Below are 11,455 nucleotides of genomic sequence, written 5' to 3' on the forward strand. Positions count from 1 at the left end.
TAGGTGTTAATTCATATAAAGAAATAACAAACAAAATTACCCAATACTAAAGTACATTGTATATATACTCCTTAAAGTACTAACTGGTGATGCTATAATGAGACTACATGTATGTATCTACATGTAACATACTTTAATCTGCTTCACTGATTGCTTGAGTCTGTCATACCAGAAGCCGTAGTCAATCCAGTGGCGGATGAGCTCAAGTGGAGGTTGAGAACCAAACGTGTCCTTGCAGGGCATGTTGAAATCATCCATGAAATTGAGTAGCTTCTTACCACCCATTGGTACATATACACCTGTTAACAGTAATAGAGGAGAGAGAAGTGATGATGATAATAATACACTCATTAGGATTCATGTAGAATAGGGTACAGGTATGTGTGCAAGTACAATTATAACAGTTTAATATACATGTACATGTATGTATACCTTTAGTTCTCTTTTCAACTTTCCCTTCAATGATATCTTGCACATTATTAGAGGTAGTCTAAGAGAGAGAGGGAGAGAGAAAGGGAGAAGGAGAGAGGGGGAGAGAGAAGGGGAGAAAGAAAGAGAGAGAGAGGGAGGGGGAGAGAAAGAGGGAGGAGAAACATCAGAGACATACCAATCTAATGGTCTCTCAGACACACCCAACATCAAAGACCACTAATTACTCCTCTAAATATACCTGAGCCGAGAGATTGATCGTTAAAACGTTGAATTGCATTGGATCCAGTTTCTGAATAACACCCTGGGCTACACTAGTCTTACCAGTACCAACTGGTCCAACTAGTAATACGGGTTGACCTGATAGTATCAGATTGTGGACAAGGAAATCGTATCTTAAAGTGTCCACAGTTGGGACCATGATCTTGTAGAAAGGAGCACTACAATAAAATAAATAAATAAATAAAATTTGACTATATTTTGGAAGTTAGAGCAGATAACATATGCAGAAACTTTCACTGTTGTTGCTTTGTTAATATTAACACACTAAACTAGCTGCAGATATAGATCAAGCAACAATTCAAGGATAATTCACACCTTCACACTTACATTATTGCTAGCATGCAGTTACATAAACTTATTGCTGCAAATGCTATAATACATTACCAATCATGCACTATGAACAATATATAATTGGTTGATTTACTTTGATGGATATCTCCAACCAGACTTTAGTTTATCTTCCCACATTACCCAATTCTTTGTCTTCACATCAACAAAATACTCATACACAGTGTCCTAGAGGGTCCAGTATTATTCAATAGGACACAGGAACCCTTGCAGGAACTGTACCTTTGATGGGAACTGTCCTTCTATTTCTCTAATAAAAGTGTCCATTTTTCTTCTCGAGTCTTCATCCACACTAGCTCCCAGTGACCAAATGACACTGAAAAGGAACCATAGCTCCAGCATTCTCTGATAATTGTCTTCATCATCAACATTAACCTAGTACACACAGTTACAGCAAACCAGACAATGTAAGCTTGTAAAGAGATAAGATACCTCACATGCTTAAATTTTAATTAATAACTATTGATAACCATTAATGAATAGCTAATTAATTAAATCATTTGATCAATGATAGCTGATCACTTGTATCATATTTCATCAGCTTACTCCGTTCTCTTGTGTGGCGAAGCAGTCTAGAAGGCGACAGAGCGATATCACTGAATTGAGTTCACTGGTAACACACAACTCCTTGCATTTGGTCCGTCTAAACTCTAAAACCTTTGATACGTATTTGTCAAATAGTTTCTGGAGTGGCTCAACAGATTTCTAAAAAAATAATGATGATGATGATGATGATGATTAATGTTCATGTACATGTACAATGTGTATGCTTTTGCAAACAATTCTTCTACTTTCTCTTAGTTTTCTCTCCCTCTTTTTCTCACGATTCTCTCTTCATTCTGCCCCATACCTTGATAGGTCTCTTTGCTAGCCAGGATTTAACGAAAGGCTCCCATCCAAGATCCCTCCAGTCATTGTAGACCATACCAGATCTACTGACAGTGGCAGGTGAAGCAACAGCAAGGTCCTCCACTTCAAACAAAAGACTAACCTACAAACAGCAGCTAATACTGAAAAACATTCGCATATATACACTATATGATATATGATATACTCTTCCTGCAATTAGTCAGTAATCAAAATATTGTAACCTATACATTACATGTATTTGCTAACAAAGGAAATACTCATGCATCTAGGAAGCAACAAACATATACAGTGCACTGTAGGCCTTAAACTTTACAGCAATATGAGTACAGGTTTCATAGGTCAGAAAAAGGACAAAGTGATACACATGTACATGGATTTGATTGCTCTTTATAATCTATAGCTTATATCATTCATTACTTGTTGAGGCATTGCTATTCTCTCTCCATTGATGAGTGTCAGTACTTTATTGTCATCCATTACAGAATTCATTGACTCAATCCAAAGTGTATCAACTGGCCCATCAAACACTAGCCACTTCTCATCAGGACGCTCATCTAGTGATACATGTGCATGTACAAAGATTGTGATATATGAGTGAAATAACTCGCAAAGAATCGATTGCAATTTGTACATGTACATCAAGCAATATCATATGATTCAATGGAAGAATGAATATTATCAATCATCCACTCTTGATATTATTTAGAATTATTATTATTATTATTTAGAGTAATATTCTACAAGATATAGTGGATGTGATATATGTGAATGAAGTGTTGCTGACCTGCACAAGCATTCCTCATGACAGAGGAGAGGACCCCATCAGTCCATTCGTTTGTATTGAGATCAAACTCACCATAGAGCTCACCAAGAGACAAGGACTTAGGATTGATTGGGTAATCCTATTAACAACAGGAATAAACCTTGCACATGTACATGTACATGCATGTATGCATGCATGCACTATAACATATATGAACATGCATGTATTACGGTATTGTTATAATTCATGTACATGCAATTAGAATCAGACCTTCACTATGTTGTATTGTGGCCCTTTGTTTTCTTTCTTCAATCGTGTCAATGTGTTCCTAAGCATGTTCCAAGTGACAGATTTTCCACTTCCAGTGTGTCCAACTATCATCACTGCGTGTCTTGAGTTCTTAGTCTCATAGAGTTGTATGACTTTAGTGATGGTCATCTCAATGCACTGAAGATTAGCTATTTGGAGCTCCTTCTCTATAGCAGCTTTCATCTATAAGATACAGTATGCATGTACATGTACAGTAGATGATAGTTCCTTGTCATCTTACAATGCTATAGTCCAGTACAGGGACATCAACCCCAGGGAACAGGTCAGAGGTGATGCCATTGAATAAAGGAAGATCAGAAGCAGTTAGTTTGGCTACATTCATATCCTTCATAGCTAGTAGGAGTACCTTAAAAAAAAGAAATATACAGCATATGTGAGTTACATACAATGTATTGTGCATATCAATATGAATGCTGATTTGTAGCTTTTTCTGTCTACAAAGTTCCACGCATCACTACATGTACATTGACTCTCTCTCTCCTTCCCTTTCTTCTGTCTTCCTTTCTCCCTCCTGCTTCTCTCTCTCTCTCTCACTTCTTCATCAGGCATGTCAGGTCTAGCTCTCTTCTTCCTCCCAGCATATTTAAGGACTGATACTAGTGCCCTCAGCCCAAAGTCATAATGATCCTGTTTAGATAGCTGCTGGACAGCCAGTTCATAGAGTGTGTTCACTTTACGTGCCAACAACTAAACAAAAGAACATTTTAAAACTGAGCTAAAAATTACATACATATATAACACATCAATGTGAATGTTCTATGCAGTAAATGCTGGAGTACATTAAACTGTGCATCATTTAGTAAAAAATAAGACACTAAATGATGTATAACCTTGCACTGGGAGAATCCTTCGCCAAACAATATAATCTCAGAAATCATAGCAGAATCAGGGACTATCATTGAAATGGGACGGAACATGCTCTTCAAGTTATCCGGTAGCTCAGTGCGGCCAGCATAGCCAGGGTTCATTGTTATGAATATGCCACAGGATGGATTGAGTTTTATGTCATGTCCTTCAAAACTAAACCTCTTGCTTTCATTAGCCAGAGCCTGGAGAATTGAGAGGATCTGCTGAGCCACGACAGACAATACTTCAATATTGATACGATTGAATTCATCAAAACAGCCCCAGGCACCAGACTAAAGGAGGAGAGAGAGAGAGAGAGAGAGAGAGAGAAAGAAAAGAAAGAGAGTGAGAAAGGAACTGAAAGCATTACTAAGTCATGCATCTAAAGAATACCTGAGCCAATCCACTGAACATTCTTCCCATTGACTTAAAGTCCAGTCCTTCAGAGCAGTTGATAACAATAACGTACATTCCAAGTGACTTTCCTAAATCTTTAACTGTTTCTGTTTTGCCGGTACCAGCAGGACCCTTGGGACTGCCACCACGATGAAGATGAAGGGCTGTTGTTAGAGTCATGTAGCACCTAATATGAGTACACATGCCAATTACAAACACATAGCATTTAAATATAATACATGTACATTTATATCTTAAATACATAGTTATTTCATTTCATTTTACATATTATAGGCATACAGTAGGTACCTATCTGTCAATGGCGTTATCACAAGGCGACCAGAATTACCAAGATACTCATAACCGTACGGGAACTTTGTGTTAGTTTGACGAATAGCACAATCATCTTGTTCCTAAAAATGATGATAATAATAATAATAATAATAATAATAATAATAATAATAATAACACTCTTACCCAGTATAAGCGTAACTGGCTCAGCCATTCAAATGCATTTGAGCTGTTGCAGTTAGCTTTGAGGAGCTTGTCAATAATGTCTCTTGCATGAACCTTCAAAATAAAATAAAATACAAAAATCACAATTCAGTATAAAGAAGGACTAACTTCTATAGTAACTAGTGCAACCAGTTTCATTCTGTCAAGTTTTGATAAGTTCCCTCTAATAGCTTCAGAGAATTTCTCCAACATTGAGTTCTATACAGCACATATCAAGTTAACAGTGTAGCATTATTTCTAATACTTGTTTTTTCTTTAAACTCTTTAATCCTTTCTTGTCCCCTCGGCTGAGAGCTTTCTCAGAGTCTGCCGTCCATTGTATTTGACTGGCAGTGATGAGAGCCTGCCCTGGCCATTCTTTGACCCATTTGTCTCTCTTTGTGAGGTTCTTCTTAAGGTCAGTACGACAAGCTCTCAATATGTCTCTGAGGGTAACATGCATCATATCCTCTATATCACAGAGCCATCCCTAACAATAGGAAAAGATTGGAATCAGCTTACACAACATAAGAACATGTACTGGTATATGTATCAGGAAAAATATTAAAATGGAGAATTTTCTCCTTTTTATTTCTGATAAAATTTGGCCAAAGTCCCTGTACTGTAGTACAGGGACTTTGGCTCAATTTTAGAGCAACTTTAAAAATGTGACCATAATTGACAAAAGGTACCTTATGGCGGATTTTAAAATTCATCATTATGATGAAAAATATGAACCTGTGAGTGCTCTGTTAGACAACTATTGTTTCTAAAAGTTGCATAGTAACTTTTTGCATCCTCTGGAGTAATTTCATGATAAATGGAGCTCAGGAAGTTGGATTTTTAAGGCTATAAAGACCAATTTTCCTATCCGCCATAAGGTACCTTTTGTCAATTATGGTCACAAATTTGTAAAAAATTCAAATTTAATCTTACCTCTACGGGACCTTCTAAACGGACAATAGTTTTAAAATCAACTTTCTCTCCTTCAGCGGAGTTCATATGAGTAGCTTCGTGATGATCCCTCATCTTCGCCATGTCCAGGGACTTGATATTATCGAAGCACTTCTTCATGTGAGGCTGAACGGCCTCTGGATTCTTTGACTGTCCGAGGATTTCCAAGAGATCATCATTTGACAAGAAATAGAAACGAGGAAAGAACTGTCTCTTGGTCTCGAGATACATGTCAAGCGACTTCTGGACAGCTTCCAATTTTGAGTTCATTTCATTTAGGAGATCTAATAAACCTGTGAAGACAAAAATTGTGTAATATTAAGAACACATAAATTATCATCAAAAAATGTAGCACAGAAATGGTAAATTTTATCCAATGAAAACTTGAGAATACTTCACCAACTTCTTTATCATTATACATACAGAGTGTCTAAGACTACCTTCATGATGTGTTCCTCTTAGTGCATTAGGATCACTGTTCAAACGACTCATCACAACCTATGCAATAATAATAATAACAATAACAACAACAACAACAATAATAATAATAATAATAATAATAGCTATAGACTGACCATCCAGTTAGAATTCACAGAATCAAACTCCGCTGACTCCTTTGGTAGCTGCTTCCTAATGTCTTCTCCAATAAAAATATTCTAAAGAAAGAGGAGCACCATGGATGTACATTATTGTAGCATACACCTCACTTCTTTCTTACCTCCAGGTACATCCATTGCCTTTGTACTTGTAATATCATTTCAATCACTTCCAGTATGAGGGATAGTGTCCTTTCCCAGTGATCGACATCTTCTTCGAATGCTTTGACAAATCTTGAGGCTTTCATGGTTGAGAGTGTGACCTGATTATCATCAAGTTGCTGGAATAACTCATCACTTGGTCTGAGATTTTTAAAAAAGGAAATTTCAACCATAATAATAAATGTATATGCAATGCAGAATTAGGCCAGGTCTTAGGGCTTTGAGATGTATGATCAAGTTTACCTTAATCTGAAGTGACCTCTGTCTTTGTATGGGCCAATGTCTAGCACCATATCTTTCCATGTGTCAGAAATAGCTTGTAATGCCTGTAATATTTGGAATAAAGATTAATATTCTCAATATAAATGAACATTGTATACCTGCTCAATAGAGAGCTCTTTGCTAGCTGCACTAGAAATATCACCAATGGCCTCAGAGAATTGCTCCAGTCCTAGCTCAATTATCTTCTCTAGCGTGAAATCGGGTCCACTGTGATCGAATGGTTTCTGGACTTCATCTTTGAGTTTCTGCCAGTGGCGGTCTCTCATTGCCGGGTTCTTGAGGTCCTGAATGAGTGGCATGGTCCTCTTGAATGTGTCAATACGTTCCTTTAGGTGACCACATATAGTCCAGTCTTTATCCTATAAATAATTAGGAAATGCATTAAAAACTCACTAGCCAAAATACAAGTGCATTATAGTGCAACTCCAATACAGCACTTTAGAATCATTAGATAAATACATTCTCATTATATTCTCAAATATAAAACTCATCATTACTCAATGCTTAAATGCTGATTATAGTGCATACTTCAGCTACTAGTGCTCTTATATTCATCAATGGGATATTTGTACATGTAGTAGTGATTCATACTGCATGGACTCACTTTTATTTCTCTGGATATTTTGGTGAGTCTCTTGATCATTCCTTGTGCTTGGAAAGACATGTCCTCAGTCTGAAGTGAAGCAAACTGTCCGACCTTCCATTCCTCCCAGCTCTTCTCCCACTCCTTCCCTAGCTCCCATATCATCTCCAGATGCTCAACGTCCTACACATTACAGAGACACATTAGCAGTAGTAAGTGATTAGGCTCTATTATAGTACAGTAGTCTATACTCACTACTGTACATGTACATCACATCGCAGTTTCTGAGTTTGTATTATACAATATAATAATCCCAGCTAGTAATACCTTCTCTAATATGACAATGATATTTGAAGGTGGCTGATCAATCTTGAATATATTGAGACCACGTCTTATGCTCTCCTCTTGGGACTTGAGCTGGCTCAGTTGCTGGTGCATCCCAGATACAAAATCCAGTGCATTCTCAACAGAGACATGAGGAGTGAATGGGCCATTGGACTCAAAATCATCAACAAGATTAGAGACAGTTTTCTTAAACTCTTCGGCAGAATGTAGCAGCCCAGTCTTGAATTTCTCCTATCATAGTACAGTAAAATCATAATAATTATATATTACATCTCAGTGTATAACTAAGGTCTTGAAATTATGACTATTATACTAAGTCCTTTGTACATGCACAACTGTATACACTGTACCTTGTGTTTCCTCAGCATGCCATCACTGTCAATAAGACACTGCTGGAATGATAGCCATTTCCCATGCATATTACCTAGCTGTTTCTCTATCTAAAATTAATATTAAGAAGAACAGTATATACACATTCATATGATACTCCTACTCCTAATTATTCTCTTCATTTCTCTCCACTCACTGATTCAGGGATTGGAACTTCATATTTGCAGAGCATGTTAAACTGATCTTGTAGCGGCTCAAATTGTCTCTCTATCTCTGGTATTCTCCTCTGTATGTCTTCCAGCAGTCCCAAACTCTCACCCAAATTATCCAATGTTTCGGGAGGTGTACTTAATCTGTTGAAAGCAAAACAGTTTAATTTACATTATGTGCTCATAGTATAATTTACTTATAAAAAGTAAAGGCATACAGTATACTGATTTATCTTCGCAAATCTTGCATTTCTAAGGTTTTACAGAATTAATTTTCATGAATAGCCTTGCAGACTGCACCACGTGGCAATGAAGATGCACAATTTTGCGGCGAAAATTTTTGTGATGGAGCAAAAAAATGCAAAATTTACAAAAATTTCACCACAAAATAAACCTTCTAAACAATGTACACATATTGCAACACTCTATCATGCATTGAGAAAGGATGAATATTATTATTATTGATTACCTCTTTGAATTCTCGTCCATATATCTGCTGAGGTCCTCCAGTTTGCTGGTTGCTAGTTCCATGAGAAGGTTTTGTAGTCTCGTATTGATCTCATCAATGTGACTCAGTATCGAGAACTTTAGCAGGGAGCAGTCCAACATTAAGAACTCAACAATGCAGATGGTGTCAACTTGTTGTGCCTTGTTGCCCAATTCACTGAATTTTGAGAATGTTGCATCAAAGTCAGCAACTCCTGGGCTAGTGTCTCTGAAACGAAGTATGAATTTGTCCTTGTCGCCAGACCAGGTCCGTCGAAATCTAAAAACAACTGGTCATCACTAATATCCTTAATATCTTATTGTGTGCATGTATGTATACATGCAAGTACAATGCCAATAATGTTTCCAAAAATGGCTCCAGAATCACCCCCAATTTTTATTACATTTTCTGATCCATATTGATGTCTATATGCTATTTAGAAAGTTTGAGCTGATTCTGACTGAAATTTTTCAAGTTATGACCATTTTATTATTATTATTATTATTATTATTATTATTATTATTATTATTATTATTATTATCATTATTATTATTATCCTAATTGTTACATACTCATCCCAAGTCCTGAGATATTCTGTGTGAAGTATTCCAGTGACCCTCTCCACTCCACCATCCACTGCAACCTTAATCTTATGAATCTCTTCATCCTCCTCGATGACATGATAAATAGGCTATAACAGCAACAATAAGAATAATTATAAGAATATAGACAAACAAAACACATGCAAATTATTGTAATTATAATAAATAATAATAATATACAGTTTCATATTTCTCTCTTATTACCTTGGCTGGTTTTTTGTTCAATATTTGCGAGAGTCTCTGAAAGTCTGCGGTACAACTGATCAACTGTGTCATGAGTGTTGACATGTCAGTAGTAATTTCAGTGGTGGATGGACTAAACTCAATCTTAAGACAAAAAGAAATACAATAATTATGATAAAACTGAATGAATTTCAATGCATTTAAGTGTTGCATAAGGACAGTAATCATTAAAGAAAAACACTAGCTATACCTCTGCATTGAGTATGACCATTATCTTAAAGAGAGGGTTAGGTGTTGTCTTTCCATCACCATTAATGGCTCGGTTGAGTTCCTGCATTGACCACTTCACATTAAGTCTCAAAGCCTCTTCAATCATTTGATCCATCTTCAGAGTGTAATCCATCCAATAGCCTTGAACATTGCCGCCATCATTACGAAATATCTACACAAGTTCATGCATACATTAATACGCATGCAAGTATTGCTGGTACATGCACATAGAATGAATGCAGATATAGTGTAGCCTCTATAATAAGGACACCTTTATATTAAGGACACCAAGGACATTTTGTAATGTCCTTACTATACAAAAGTAGTACTTCTAAAATGAGGACATCTCTGTATAAAGGACAGGTAGTGTGGGCCTAATGGTGTCCTTAATAAAGAGACTACACTGTACATGTATTAAGGACAGGTAGTGTGGGCCCAATGGTGTCCTTAATAAAGAGACTACACTGTACTTGTAAGCAATCCTTTGCTAAGCTGTCTTACCTCAAAATTTTCTCTCATGACAGAGACAATGTCATGATGTATCTCTAGCAGTTTATCTTTCACGGACTGGCAGTGTTTAAACTGCTCTGTGCCAAACTCGTCCTTCTCATAGACCCTCTTGCCGTCTAGTTTAATGAGGAGCATCTCGCTCATCTTCTGACAATTACCACCAATTCGACGATTAGAAGACTTATAGTTCTTAATCAACGTGTGCACTTTAAATGCCAGCGTCCGGCAATCAGTTATAAAGAACTCTAAGACGCCCTCGGAGACCCAAGTCAACTTTGAAAAACCGGGTTGTATCTTTTTGTCTAGGGAGCGGATTCTTTCTCTAAACAAGGCCCTCTCGTTAGGCTGTAGGCTAGTGATGATGCCGTTGTAGTCTCGAATAACTAACATGACGTTTTCTCTGAGAACTCGAAGTTGCTCGCATTTTGAGTACACCTCCATTGCATAGTGAGGCATCTCAAACCTTAGCCTCTCCCAGTAACTCATCTCTCCAAATAGTCTCAACAGCGTCCGGTTAAAATGCATCTCAATACGTCCAGGCTTATGTGTAGACCTGCAGGAAAATGATACATGTACATAATAATAGTGCTATAAATCATTAAACAGTACCTCAACATTAGTGGCTGGTCCAATAGTTTATTTAATTCTTTCTCAACCGTTACGACCCAGTCATTGAAATTCTTACCAATGAATTCTTCAAGTACGGCAGCTAGCTGAAGATATTGTTGCTTAGCCTCTTCGCCCTGTCCTTTCTCATGTAGGAAGAAAGCAGACTCAAGAGCCTAGAGATATAAAAGATGGATAGAATTAGGTACTACTAGCAGTATAATAGCTATAGTGAATAAATGATTAGTCAATGTTAGTACAGGCATGTGTGGTAAAAAATATCTATATACAACAATAATAACTATCAAAAATATGTAATTTTAAAATAATTGATAGTTTAATAGTACTGTATGTATACATACCTTCATTGGTAGATCGATTCTCTTCTTGAGTAGACGTGCCCATGACGCCATGCCTGCAAAGTTAGGCTGAGAGCGAGGGAGGACAGGAGACTGCTGGCTGAACTCTTTCTTGACTAAATTGAGTTCCTCGACAAACTTGGCATACAAGTCAACAGTCCGATGATCAACAATCCTCTTGATGGACTAAAAAATAATAAAAATATTAAAAAATAATA

At 36.9% G+C, this 11,455-nt stretch overlaps 1 protein-coding gene across 1 annotated transcript in view; it reads right to left on the reverse strand.

Annotated features, from left to right (window-relative positions):
* Positions 1-11,455, reverse strand: part of LOC100632394 (dynein heavy chain 2, axonemal-like) — a 36,329-nt gene that overhangs the window by 21,941 nt on the left and 2,933 nt on the right. The window contains exons 8-42 of the mRNA XM_020001170.1: positions 11,241-11,423; positions 10,882-11,054; positions 10,264-10,825; positions 9,743-9,934; positions 9,514-9,636; positions 9,280-9,398; positions 8,690-8,986; positions 8,208-8,364; positions 8,032-8,121; positions 7,664-7,912; positions 7,358-7,519; positions 6,852-7,112; positions 6,715-6,797; positions 6,432-6,612; positions 6,289-6,369; positions 6,154-6,211; positions 5,696-6,006; positions 5,025-5,249; positions 4,889-4,978; positions 4,742-4,834; positions 4,574-4,677; positions 4,262-4,451; positions 3,853-4,161; positions 3,557-3,709; positions 3,243-3,368; positions 2,963-3,184; positions 2,714-2,831; positions 2,347-2,483; positions 1,910-2,050; positions 1,606-1,764; positions 1,282-1,434; positions 1,136-1,227; positions 671-869; positions 433-490; positions 133-299 (exon numbers count right to left, since the gene is read on the reverse strand). Of these exons, the coding sequence (XP_019856729.1) occupies positions 133-299; positions 433-490; positions 671-869; positions 1,136-1,227; positions 1,282-1,434; positions 1,606-1,764; positions 1,910-2,050; positions 2,347-2,483; positions 2,714-2,831; positions 2,963-3,184; positions 3,243-3,368; positions 3,557-3,709; positions 3,853-4,161; positions 4,262-4,451; positions 4,574-4,677; positions 4,742-4,834; positions 4,889-4,978; positions 5,025-5,249; positions 5,696-6,006; positions 6,154-6,211; positions 6,289-6,369; positions 6,432-6,612; positions 6,715-6,797; positions 6,852-7,112; positions 7,358-7,519; positions 7,664-7,912; positions 8,032-8,121; positions 8,208-8,364; positions 8,690-8,986; positions 9,280-9,398; positions 9,514-9,636; positions 9,743-9,934; positions 10,264-10,825; positions 10,882-11,054; positions 11,241-11,423 (6,018 nt within the window). The remainder of the gene's footprint in view (positions 1-132; positions 300-432; positions 491-670; positions 870-1,135; positions 1,228-1,281; positions 1,435-1,605; positions 1,765-1,909; positions 2,051-2,346; positions 2,484-2,713; positions 2,832-2,962; positions 3,185-3,242; positions 3,369-3,556; positions 3,710-3,852; positions 4,162-4,261; positions 4,452-4,573; positions 4,678-4,741; positions 4,835-4,888; positions 4,979-5,024; positions 5,250-5,695; positions 6,007-6,153; positions 6,212-6,288; positions 6,370-6,431; positions 6,613-6,714; positions 6,798-6,851; positions 7,113-7,357; positions 7,520-7,663; positions 7,913-8,031; positions 8,122-8,207; positions 8,365-8,689; positions 8,987-9,279; positions 9,399-9,513; positions 9,637-9,742; positions 9,935-10,263; positions 10,826-10,881; positions 11,055-11,240; positions 11,424-11,455) is intronic.

This window comes from Amphimedon queenslandica, unplaced genomic scaffold (genome assembly GCF_000090795.2).
Source record: "Amphimedon queenslandica unplaced genomic scaffold, v1.1 AMPQUscaffold_13514, whole genome shotgun sequence".
Taxonomy (NCBI): Eukaryota; Metazoa; Porifera; class Demospongiae; order Haplosclerida; family Niphatidae; genus Amphimedon; species Amphimedon queenslandica.